The sequence below is a fragment of the Portunus trituberculatus genome, chromosome 22 (genome assembly GCF_017591435.1).
Source record: "Portunus trituberculatus isolate SZX2019 chromosome 22, ASM1759143v1, whole genome shotgun sequence".
In the NCBI taxonomy this organism is placed as follows: domain Eukaryota; kingdom Metazoa; phylum Arthropoda; class Malacostraca; order Decapoda; family Portunidae; genus Portunus; species Portunus trituberculatus.
The window spans coordinates 2,448,911-2,461,410 of record NC_059276.1 but is presented as its reverse complement, the minus strand read 5'-3'; the positions used below and the strand labels follow the sequence as shown (position 1 = coordinate 2,461,410).

The following is a 12,500-nucleotide window of genomic DNA, read 5'->3' as shown; positions in this document are numbered from 1 at the left end:
CAGTCAATCAGTCAGTCAGTCAGTTAGTCAGTCAATTAGTAGATCATTCATACATTTTTCAGTCAATTAGTCAGTCAGTCAGTAAATCAGTCAGTCAGTCAGCCATTCATCCAGTCAGTCAGTCAGTCAGTCAGTCAGTCAGTCGGTCAATCAGTCAGTCAGTCAGTCAGTCAGTCAGTCAGTCAGTCATTAATTCAGTGTGGTAGTTATTTAGAAAGTCAATTGTTTAGTCAATCAATGAGTTAATTCAATAAGTGTGTTAGTTAAATAAGCCAGACAGACAGCCAGCAGACAGACAGCCAGACAGACAGACAGACAGACAGACAGACAGCCAGACAGCCAGACAGACAGACAGCCAGCCAGACAGCCAGACAGACAGACAGACAGCCAGACAGACAGACAGACAGACAGACAGACAGCCAGCCAGACAGCCAGGCAGCCAAACAGGCAGACAGCCAAACAGCCAGACAGACAGACAGACAGACAGCCAGACAGCCAGACAGCCAGCCAAACATACATACAGACAGACAGACAGACAACCAGACAGCCAAACAACCAACCAGCCAGATAGACAGACAGACAGTCAGCCAGCCAGACAGACAGACAGCCAGATAGACAGACAGACAGACAGACAGACAGCCACAGACAGCCAGACAGACATACAGCCAAACAGCCAGACAGACAGACAGACAGACAGACAGACAGACTGCCAGACAGCCAGACAGACAGCCAGATAGACAGCCAACCAGCCAGATAGACAGCCAACCAGCCAGATAGACAGACAGCCAGACAGCCAAACAGCCAGACAGCCAAACAGCCAGACAGACAGACAGACAGACAGACAGACAGACAGCCAGACAGACAGCCAGATAGACAACCAACCAGCCAGATAGACAGACAGACAGTCAGCCAGCCAGACAGACAGCCAACCAGCCAGATAGACAGACAGACAGACAGACAGACAGGCAGACAGCCAGACAGACAGACAGACAGCCAGATAGACAACCAACCAGCCAGATAGACAGACAGACAGTCAGCCAGCCAGACAAACAGCCAACCAGCCAGATAGACAGACAGACAGACAGACAGGCAGACAGCCAGACAGACAGACAGACAGCCAGACAGACAGCCAGACGGACAGACAAATAGACAACCAGACAGACAGATAGCCAGACAGACAGACAGACAGCCAACCAGCTAGCCAGACAAACAGACAGACAGCCAGACAGACAGACAGACAAAGAGACAGACAAACAGAAAGACAGACATGGTACTGTATAAATAGTTAGTTGAGGTGTCATAATTGCAAATATTCAACCATTTCAACTCCTCTTCCTCCTCCTCCTCTTCTTCCTCCTCCTCCTTCCCCTTCTTCTCCCCCTCTTCCTCCTTCTCCTCCTTTTTCTCTTCTTCCTCCTCTTCAACCTCTTTTTTCTTTTTCTTTTTAACCTGTTATTCTTTTCTTATTCTTTCTGACCTCCTCCCCTGCTGCTCCTCCTCCTCCTCCTCCTCCTCCTCCTCCTCCTCCTCCTCCTCCTCCTCCTCCTCCTCCTCCTCCTCCTCCTCCTCTAGCAGGCACGAGAGGAGACGCCTGACAGAATTCACTTCATAGAGTGATTTACGACACAGGGCAGTGGCTGACAGGGCGTGAGTGAAGGAGGAGGAGGAGGAGGAGGAGGAGGAGGAGGAGGAGGAGGGGAAAGGATTGACTGTAGGCGGTAGCAACGTGTGTGTGTGTGTATGTGTGTGTGTGTGTGTGTGTGTGTGTGTGTGTGTGTGTGTGTGTGTGTGTGTGTGTGTGTGTGTGTGTGTGTGTGTGTGTGTGTGTGTGTGTGTGTGTGTGTGTGTGTGTGTGTGTGTGTGTGTGTGTGTGTGTGTGTTTTAAAGAGAGAGAGAGAGAGAGAGAGAGAGAGAGAGAGAGAGAGAGAGAGAGAGAGAGACACACACACACACACACACACACACACACACACACACACACACACACACACACACACACGAGCAATTTTGAGAAAGGAAGACTTAAAAAGAAAATATGTCTGCATTTCCCTTTTCCTCATTTTCCTCTTTCCTCCTCTTCCCTCCTCCACTCCCTCCTCCCTCCCTCCCTTCCATCTTCTCTGCAGCCTGATCGCTTTCTGGAGTTTCCTTCCCTCCTTCTCCCCACTCTCCTTCTCTCCTACCCTCCCTCCTCCCTCCTTCAATCTTTCTCTCTTCCTCTTCCCTTTCCTTTCTCCTCTCGTATTTTTCTTTCTCATGTAACTCACACTCTCTCTCTCTCTCTCTCTCTCTCTCTCTCTCTCTCTCTCTCTCTCTCTCTCTCTCGTTGCAGATACTATTAAATCTCGATAATTATATTCAATAAAACCTATATTTTATTATGCAAATTAACTTGGATAATTAAACTACCAAGATATTTTTTTTCTTATTATTTTTCCTTTTTTTTTGTACCTTCCTCTTACACCTTAGCGCCACCAATCCACCGCCATCTTGGTAAGCCATCTTGCGTGTGGCTTAAAGTGTGTGTGTGTGTGTGTGTGTGTGTGTGTGTGTGTGTGTGTGTGTGTGTGTGTGTGTGTTTCTGTGTTTAGTTTCTTTAAAGTTGTATTTTTCTCTCTAAACTATTTGTCTTATTTCGTTTTATCTTGCTTTCTTTTCTATTTTTCTCTGTTTCTCTCTTTCTCTTCTCTTCTAATCATTAACTTCTTTTTTTCCTTCCCTTTCATCATCGTTTCAATTCTCTCTCTCTCTCTCTCTCTCTCTCTCTCTCTCTCTCTCTCTCTCTCTCTCTCTCTCTCTCTCTCTCTCTCTCTCTCTCTCTCTCTCTCTCTCTCTCTCTCTCTCTCTCTCTCTCTCTCTCCCTCTCAAGGAGTAGAGTAGCCGCGAGATGTTCTGTGTCTCTTCCTACGCTAAATGGAGGAGACAAGGAGGAGGAGGAGGAAGAGGAGGAGGAGGAGGAGGAGGAGGAGGAGGAGGAGGAGGAGGAGGAGGAGGAGGAGGAGGAGGAGGAGGAGTGAATTGGAGATGGAGCGGAAGAGGAGGGGGAGGAAAAGATGCAGAGGAGGGTGGAAGTGTTGATAGAGAAGAAGAAGGAGGAGGAGGAGGAGGAGGAGGAGGAGGAGGAGGAGGAGGAGGAGGAGGAGTAAAGGAAGGAAAGTACTTCAAACTAAGGAGAAGTAGTGAAGAGGAAGAGGAATAGGAGGAGGAAGAGGAGGAGGAGGTGGTGCGGGAAGAGGAGGGAGAAGATGAAAAATATATGAAAAAGAGGAGCTGGAGAAGTTGTGAAGTCGGAATGGAGGAAGAGAAGAAGGACGAATAGGAAGAGGAGAAGGAGGAGGAAGGAGGAGGAGGAGGAGGAGGAGGAGGAGGAGGAGGAGGAGGAGGAGGAGAAGGACGAGGCAATATGTTATCACTTTTTGTTTTCATTTCCAGTCGGTAAAGATAGATTTGTTTTGGTAACGATCTCTCTCTCTCTCTCTCTCTCTCTCTCTCTCTCTCTCTCTCTCTCTCTCTCTCTTTACTCCTTATTTTCACGCTATTTTTACTTGTATCTTTCAAAATAACACAAGGAGAAAAGAACATTTTTTTTAAACACACACACACACACACACACACACACACACACACACACACACACACACACACACACACACACACACACACACACACACACACACACACACACACACACACACAGACTTTTTAATTCTGAGCAACGTTTTTCCCTCCCATCTTTCCCTTGCCACCTTCCACGTAGGTCAAGGAAACGTTTTCTTGAAGGGAGGCAACGAGGGAGCGTCTCTTTATGTCTGCCTTATTTATGGCCGAATAGGAACTGTGGAAAAAGGTTGAAAAGTAAAGAAATGAGATACTACTGTAATCTGGACTGTTTGAAAGGGATACAGACAGGCAGACAGACACATATACACGTAGGTACATATACACATACACATGATAGTATTATTGTGACTTTTATTATTTTTGTCATAATATAATATCAAATCTGACTGTATTTTCGTCTCAAATTTTTCTTTCAAATCAACTTTCCACTTTTTTTTCTTTTTCTTTTTTTTTTTTTTCTTTCTCTTCTTCTTTTTATTATTATTATGTTAGAAGAAGTAGTTGCATTCTTTTGTCGTTTTATGTTAGTGCTCTCATGCATAAAAAGTAGTAGTAATAGTAGTAGTAGTAGTAGTAGTAGTAGTAGTAGTAGAGTTGCAGTAGTTATAGCAGTAATTGTAGTAGTAGTAGTAGTAATAGTAGTAGCAATAGAAGTAGTAATAGTAGTTGTAGTAGGAAGAGGAGGAGAAATAGTAGTGGAAAAATACTAATAGTTTATTATCATATTATACACACGTGGAACACACCAGAATTAACTTAAGCCAGTCAATCTTCCTCCAGCGGGAAAACTAGCTGGAGGGACTTTAGGAGGCTTATGAGAGCAAAGAATCGGAAACCAACCCTCCACTCACTACCACCTCCGTATTTACGTGTCTTTAATGCCTTTAGTATAACGTCAGTGTGATTTTCCAGCTTTCAATGTATTTTCCCTCGTTTCCTGACTTCAAAGGGGTCATGAGTCTGAAGCGTTAATAGATTGGCAGGAGCTGAGTGGTACACCTTTCCATGTCACTCTAGTAAGGTGTGGATTTGTCATCTTTCATTTCACTGTGTGTGTGTGTGTGTGTGTGTGTGTGTGTGTGTGTGTGTGTGTGTGTGTGTGTGTGTGGTGGTGGTGTCTTTGTCTCCCTGTCTGTGTTTGTGTGTCTATGCTTGTCTATTTCTATATGCCTGTCTGTTTGCTCTGTTTGTCTGCCAGTGTGTTTGTCTGTTTGTCTGTTTCTGCTTGGTTTGTAGCCTTTATTCTCTGGTTGTGTTTCTGTCTGTATGTTTTTTTATGTTTATTGTCTATGTGTCTGCCTGTCTATTAGGTGTTAGGTCTTACTGTCTCTCTGTCTGTATGGGATTAGCAGCCATTTTTTGTCTGTTTGTGTATCTTTTAACGTTAGCCAGTCTGTGTCTATCTGTCTCTTTTTACCTGTCTATCTGGCTAGTCTATCTCTTTGTGCCTTTGTCCCACTCTCCCGCACTCCCTGCCCCTCCCTCTCCTTCTCTCTCTCTCTCTCTCTCTCTCTCTCTCTCTCTCTCTCTCTCTCTCTCTCTCTCTCTCTCTCTCTCTCTCTCTCTCTCTCACTAGAACATGCATTGAAAGCCAAAAACACAGGAATTGGCGTTGATGTGACTGGCAAAATTTGACTGAGTGCTGTCGATTCATTAATGTGGCTTAACATCACGAGGCTCAACATTTCCACCCACTTGTTGCTCTGATGTAGGCAAGGCTCTGTATAATGTTTAATGCCTCAAGCTACTGTATAATGCGGTGGTGTACTTGTGTTAGAGTGTTAATATAGTGGGTTGTAATTTGCGTACCATTTTTTTAGACATTTGGTGAATAATGTATGTTGGTTTATAAATGTTTCCTTTTTTCCCACTAGTTCTGTATGTTATGTTATACAGTTGAATGATACTTATTGTGGGGTATTTGCGAGCACCAGTTACATGGTTGTTACTAGGTGCCGCAGGGTTATTACGCACTGTTAAGGTGGAGTGGATACGTTTTCGAGGCAGTCAAGACCGAGCCACCACTGTATATACACGCTCTGGAATATAAGCCAACAAACCTTACTGTGTTGTTCCTGCCCTATCTAGAGGACTTTATTACACTGGCGACGAGGATTTTCCGATCCCTATTTTGCGATGCCGCACTTTGGGCACCTGGGCGAGTTCTCCGAAGCCAACAGGGCGGCGTGGGGCGAGTATTGTGAGCGGCTGGAGCAGTACTTTCTGGCTAACAAGATCGAGGACGCCGACGTTCAGAGAGCTGTGTTCTTGTCTTCTGTCGGGGAGGCTACGTACGGCACTTTACGTTCTCTGTGTAGTCCTCGTAAGCCTAAGGACATAGTGCTGCAAGAGTTGTTAGAGACGCTTCAGAACCACTACGACCCGAAGCCTTCTAGTATTGTGGCGCGTTTCCGGTTCAACAGTTGTAGAAAATCTGGGACGGAGTCAGTGAGGGATTATGTTGCAAGGCTTCGAATGTTATCTGGCAACTGTCAGTACGGTGCCATGTTAAACGAAATGATTCGTGACCGTCTCGTGTGTGGTGTGGATGATGAAGCCATTCAGAGCAGATTACTGGCTGAGGCAGACTTGACTCTCGACAAGGCAGTGAATCTTGCGGTGGCCTTGGAAACTGCTGCGTGTAATACTCATGAACTGAAGCAGTTTAGTGCGCCACTTCTGACTACTGAGCAGCCACCAGCGGTGAGCTGGGTGGGGCAAAGCGAAACGCCTCGACCGAGGAATAGAGTGAAACATTACAGTGACCGGCCGAAACAGTTCTCGAAGTGCTTCAGATGCCTAAGTGACAGACACAGCAACGTAAATTGTCCATTTAAACTTCGGCGGTGCTTCGAATGTAACAAAGTGGGTCATACTAGAGCGGCACATAAGGCCGGTACAGTGTCTGTTGTAGAGGGTTCTGGAACAACCGCGGTGGCCGAGCCTTCCCATGACGCTGGAACTGATGGTGAAACAGATGAGGTGTACAGCTTGTTTAACGTCACTCAGGCTGGTGCTGGGTCGGAGTTTCACCCACCTCTACTATTGGCCGTGAAGCTTCAGGGACGGGACACTCACATGGAGGTTGACACTGGAGCTTCATGTTCTGTTATGGGCGAAACACTCTTCCGTGAACTTTGTGGCCAGCATTTTCCTCTTGGAGTTTCGGATCGTGTGTTTCGAACCTACACAGGAGAGAAGATCAAGGTACTCGGAGTGGCTGATGTGGACGTCGCTTGCCAGGGTAAGGTGACTAGGAAATTACCGCTAGTTATCGTTAGAGGCCATGGAAAAGGCTTAATTGGTCGAAATTGGCTGAAGGAAACCAAGATGAATTGGACCGCCTTGTTGTGTGGTGAAACTCTACAAATTACTGAGAAAGGCGAGGACTACAGTAATGTGTTTAATGAAGAACTTGGATGCTTCATTGGTGGGAAGGCCCATTTATTCATCGACAAGGATGTAAGGCCACGCTTCTTCAAGGCTCGTCCGATACCGCTCTCACTCCAAGACAAAGTGGACAAGGAACTAACTCGGTTGGAAAACGAGGGTGTTATAGAATCTGTGAAGTTTAGTGAGTGGGCAGCCCCTCTTGTTGTTGTCCCTAAGCCCTCAGGGGACGTGCGATTATGTGGTGATTTCAAACTGACCGTAAACAAGGCTGCTGCGTTGGAACAGTATCCGCTTCCTCGAGTGGAAGAATTATTCGCTTCACTCTCGGGATGTTGTGTCTTTAGTAAATTAGACATGAGCCATGCTTACAACCAGATAGAATTAGACAAAGAATCCCAGAAGTATGTCGTTGTTAATACTCCCAGAGGTCTGAAAAGGTATAAAAGATTAGCTTTTGGTATCCATTCTGCAGTAGCTATCTTCCAAAAAATATTGTCAACCTTGCTTGCTGGATTGCCTCAGGTAACAGTGTTCCTGGATGACGTGGTGGTGGGAGGTAAAAATCAAGAAGAGCACGATACTTTACTGAAAGAGGTTCTTCGACGGATGTGCCATGCTGGTCTGCGCCTAAATAAGAAGAAATGCCAACTTCGACTGTCTCAAGTTACTTATTTGGGACACAACATAAGTGAGCGTGGTATAGAACCAACTGATGAGAAGACCAAGGCGATATTGGATGCTCCGCCACCTGAGGATAAGAAGTCCCTGAGGGCTTGGCTGGGCCTTTTAAACTATTACAGTAAGTTTTTGGATAATATTGCAACCATTCTCTCACCTTTGTACCTTCTCCTTCGGGATAGACAGCCTTGGGTCTGGGGTAAAGAGCAGGAGGAGGCTTTCTTAAAGGCAAAGGAAGTAATACTGTCTCCTCCTTGTCTGGCACATTTTAATGTCAAATTGGATACTGTACTAGCCTGTGATGCCAGCCCTTATGGTGTTGGCTGTGTTCTTTCCCAGGTTGACGAGAAAGGACTAGAACGACCTGTTGCATTTTATTCCCGGACTCTACACGAAGCGGAACGGCGCTATTCCCAGACAGACCGGGAAGGCCTGAGTATTGTTACTGGAGTTAAGAAGTTCCATTACTATCTGTATGGCCGACCATTCACTATTAAAACTGACCACAAGCCCTTGCTTGGACTTTTTGGTGAAGAGAAACTTATTCCGTCGGTGGCCTCTCCTAGAGTGCTTCGTTGGGCTCTGTTGATGGCTGCTTACAAATACAAACTGTTGTACTCTCCCGCCAGATTACATAGCCATTGTGATGCACTGAGTCGTTTACCACTTGCAGCTATGCCCCGAACGGTGCCAATTCCTGCTGAGATGCTGCACATGATGGAACTGATGGCTTCGGGACCTGTTTCTCAAGTTCAGGTCCGGGAGTGGACTCATCGAGATCCTGTGCTGTCTTCTGTGCTGAGGTTTGTGCGTGACGGTTGGCCTCGGGATCTTTCTGGCTATCCACCTGACATCGCTACCTACAAGAACAGGGAGTGTGAGTTAAGTGTGCAAGATGGATGTTTGTTTTGGGGAAGCAGGATAGTAATTCCTCCGCAGGGCAGAGATGACGTCTTAAAGGAGCTACATGAAGGACATTTTGGAGCATCGAAGATGAAAAGCAGAGCCAGGGCTTATTTTTGGTGGCCGGGGCTGGATCATGCCGTGGAGAGTATGGTCGGGAACTGCAGAGTTTGCCAGGAGCAGAGACCAAAGGATCCACCTAGTGACCTTCGGCCTTGGGGTTGGCCCCAACGTCCTTGGAGTCGCCTGCATTTAGACTACTGTGGGCCTGTGGAAGGACAGTTGTGGCTGCTTTTAGTGGATGCGCACAGTAAGTGGCTGGAGGTACACAAAACCTCTTCCTCTTCTGCAAACATAACGATTGAGAAGCTTAGAAAATCATTCTCTAGTTTTGGTATCCCCGATACAGTAGTTAGTGATAACGCAAGTTGCTTTGTTTGCCCCGAGTTCCAAGGTTTCTGCAACGCTAATGGCATCAAGCACATCACATCCCCTCCGTGGTCTCCGAAAAGTAACGGTCTGGTGGAGCGGGCTGTACAAACCTTCAAACAGGGCTTGAGGAAGCAAGAAGGGGGCAGTCTGGATACAAGAGTCTCACGCTTCCTCTTCAATTACAGGTCTAGCCCTCACAGCGTGACCGGGGTAAGCCCGGCAGAATTGATGTTTGGTCGCCCAATGACAACGCCGTTGGATCATCTGAGGAAGGACTACCGGAGAGAGAGGGTGGAGCGTTACCAGTGGAGACAAAAGGAACAATACGATCGGCACGCCTGCTCGAAGTCGTTTGTTGAGGGTGATCTGGTCTATGTGTTTGCGATGCCAAAGACAACAGGAGGAGCGAAATGGATGCCCGCAGTAGTGGTGGGATGTGCTGGTTGCTCGTGTAATGTGAGACTGGACGATGGGAGAGAATTCCGAAGACACACTGACCATATTCGACGTAGAACTTCCGAAGGATCGGCCGTCGTAAGGAATTGGTTGCCGCCACAGACTCCTTCAGACACGGACACTTCTTTATCTCCGACAGAACACACTTCGTCGCTGCCTGAACAGACTCCATCTGAGACTTCTGTCCGACAACGAACTGGAGAATCAAGGGAACCCGGAGATTCAGATAAAGAAACAACCCGGGGTGTTACTGAGCCCGCTGTGGATAACTCTCCATCGGCTACCGAACAGTCTTCACAATCCAGTCGCCAACATGAGCCACCAAGGCTTGCCCAGGAGGACCAGTTACCAAGACCGCTGTTACGACGCTCGTCGAGAATTTCTGTTAAGCCTAATAGATATGGGTATACTTAATAAAATTGTTAATTAGGGTTTTGATGTAACTATGGATAACTTTAACTAAGGTGAAGGGATGTTATACAGTTGAATGATACTTATTGTGGGGTATTTGCGAGCACCAGTTACATGGTTGTTACTAGGTGCCGCAGGGTTATTACGCACTGTTAAGGTGGAGTGGATACGTTTTCGAGGCAGTCAAGACCGAGCCACCACTGTATATACACGCTCTGGAATATAAGCCAACAAACCTTACTGTGTTGTTCCTGCCCTATCTAGAGGACTTCATTACATTCTCATTTTCTTACTTGTCTCTTCATTTCGTCCTTCATTCTACGTGTTTTATTTCTTCTTGGTCATTCTTGGGTTTCATCATAGTAACTGTACACGCATGAATAAAGAAACTGGTAAAGTGTTGCGTTATTTCCTGCAGAGTTGGCGAATGTAATGCTGCGTTGTTGTTTAAAGGTTCTCTCTCTCTCTCTCTCTCTCTCTCTCTCTCTCTCTCTCTCTCTCTCTCTCTCTCTCTCTCTCTCTCTCTCTCTCTCTCTCTCTCTCTCTCTCTCTCTCTCTCTCTCTCTCTCTCTCTCTCTCTCTCTCTCTCTCTCTCTCTCTCTCTCTCTCTCTCTCTGTCTGTCTGTCTGTCTGTCTGTCTCTCTCTCTCTCTCTCTCTCTCTCTCTCTCTCTCTCTCTCTCTCTCTCTCTCTCTCTCTCTCTCTCTCTCTCTCTCTCTCTCTCTCTCTCTCTCTCTCTCTCTCTCTCTCTTTTTTCTTCTTCTTCTTCTTCTTCTTCTTCTTCTTCTTCTTCTTCTTCTTCTTCTTCTTCTTCTTCTTCTTCTTCTTCTTCTTCTTCTTCTTCTTCTTCTTCTTCTTCTTCTTCTTCTTCTTCTTCTTCTTCTTCTGATATAAACTGTTTTCAATTTTCATATTTTTGAAACTACATGCATTGGACAGTGAAAGGATACATTATCTCACTCTCTCTCTCTCTCTCTCTCTCTCTCTCTCTCTCTCTCTCTCTCTCTCTCTCTCTCTCTCTCTCTCTCTCTCTCTCTCTCTCTCTCTCTCTCTCTCTCATTGGACTTTTTTTCATTTACTTACCTGTTTATTTATGTATTCGAATATTTTTACTGCACAATGCGCCCCTGCAATGACATCACTGAGTTATTTATAAAGCTTTCTATTTTCACCCATAAGCCGGAGAGGTCACGCGGGCGCTGACAGGCTCACCTTCTGCCTACTCACTGCCACATACTTTTTTTTCCCCGCTAAACCTTCAATAATTTAAATTCACGTATTTTTGTTTTGTTAGACCAGACATTTTGTTCAATGCAAAATTCAAAATGACCTGAGATTTAAATTTTATTACGTATTTAGTAGGTTTCGTATTGTTCTTTTGGTTAGAAAGGTGAAACAAATATTTATTCTTTTTATTTTTACGTTTGTACAAATTATTACAGTTTTCTTGCACCCTTTCTAGATTGTTTCATTTTTCTTGATTTAGAAAAGGCAAAATTTACGTATATTTTTTTTTCTTATGCAAACTATTATGAACATTTTGACAATATTTGCTCATTATACCTATGCGCTTTTCTGTGTATGGAAACTATTACGATACGTATTTCGGGCATTTTCACAATCTTTAGCTGAAAAGAGACACATTTAACTATTCCATTTTTCTTTGCATCGATGCAGTGTATAAGTTTACTCCAACACAACCTGAAATTTACTTGACTTATTCTCTCTACGCATTTTTCTGTCCACACAAGCCGTTATAATATTCAAACTCAACTTATCCTGTCTCTTTTGTTTCTTCCGCGGTGACTATACCTTCCCGTGTTGTGAACGTTAAGAAAACACAAACGTGACAATAAAAGGATAACGTATTTTTAGTGGAATGTTGTTGCTCCCACGCTCTCGTCCGTTACAGCAGCTTTCAGTTCTGGCAACAATCCTGTGTTTTACCTCAGTGATGCGCGAGTGAGCGGGTGAGTGAGTGAGTAAGCGAAGGGTGAGAGAGTGAGATCCTCTTTCGTCTGACCTTGCCGCTGACTTACGCTCCAAACCAAATCAGCTAAAGGAAGATAGAAGTCTGAGATGCTTCCTGTGTGTTCCTGGTCACGTTGGGTACAGGTGCAGGTGAGGTGAAACGGTGCAGGTGTGAAGGTTGGAAGGTGTGGGGATGTCAGGTACAGGTGCTGTCTTGTTTCGTTGACAGGTAACTTATCTTCCGGCTTTGGATGATCCTTTTGACCTTTCTGCCTTTTATTTCGCTTGTTTGATGCCCGTGGTCACTGTCCCTCTTGCAGAAAAAAATGTAAACCGAGTATGATGGAAAGCTAAGATAAAGAGGACGAGGCAGAGGATTAAGAAGAGGAGGAGAGAAAACACTGAAAAGGAGAAAGGAAATCGGTGAAGCTAAAATATAAAGATGTAAGCATGTACTAATACTGCAATAACGTTTTTGATGCTTACGATATGTTACGTTAGGTCAGCAGGTGGTGGTAGTGAATAAAGTAATGTGTAATGTTTTTCTTTCCTGGGCAAAAGAGGAGGCGGAGGAATAGCGTAATGCAGTCACTTTTCGGTGGAGTTGTATAAGAAGCGTCACTGATGTCAAGGTAC

At 45.4% G+C, this 12,500-nt stretch overlaps 1 protein-coding gene across 1 annotated transcript; it reads left to right on the top strand.

Annotated features, from left to right (window-relative positions):
* The first annotated feature begins 5,513 nt into the window (after positions 1-5,513).
* LOC123507560 (uncharacterized protein K02A2.6-like) lies at positions 5,514-9,375 on the top strand. The gene is made up of 2 exons (XM_045260486.1): positions 5,514-8,905; positions 9,213-9,375. Exons 1-2 carry the CDS (start codon positions 5,758-5,760, stop codon positions 9,230-9,232), a joined length of 3,168 nt encoding a protein of 1,055 aa, XP_045116421.1. The 5' UTR covers positions 5,514-5,757; the 3' UTR covers positions 9,233-9,375.
* The last annotated feature ends 3,125 nt before the right edge of the window (positions 9,376-12,500 follow it).

Bases quoted from the DNA above. Each gene is read 5' to 3' on its own strand.
- LOC123507560 (XM_045260486.1), top strand. From the start codon at position 5,758: ATGCCGCACTTTGGGCACCTGGGCGAGTTCTCCGAAGCCAACAGGGCG. The intron at 8,906-9,212 runs GTAAGTGGCTGG...CTTCAATTACAG, and splicing joins GCTTTTAGTGGATGCGCACA to GTCTAGCCCTCACAGCGTGA.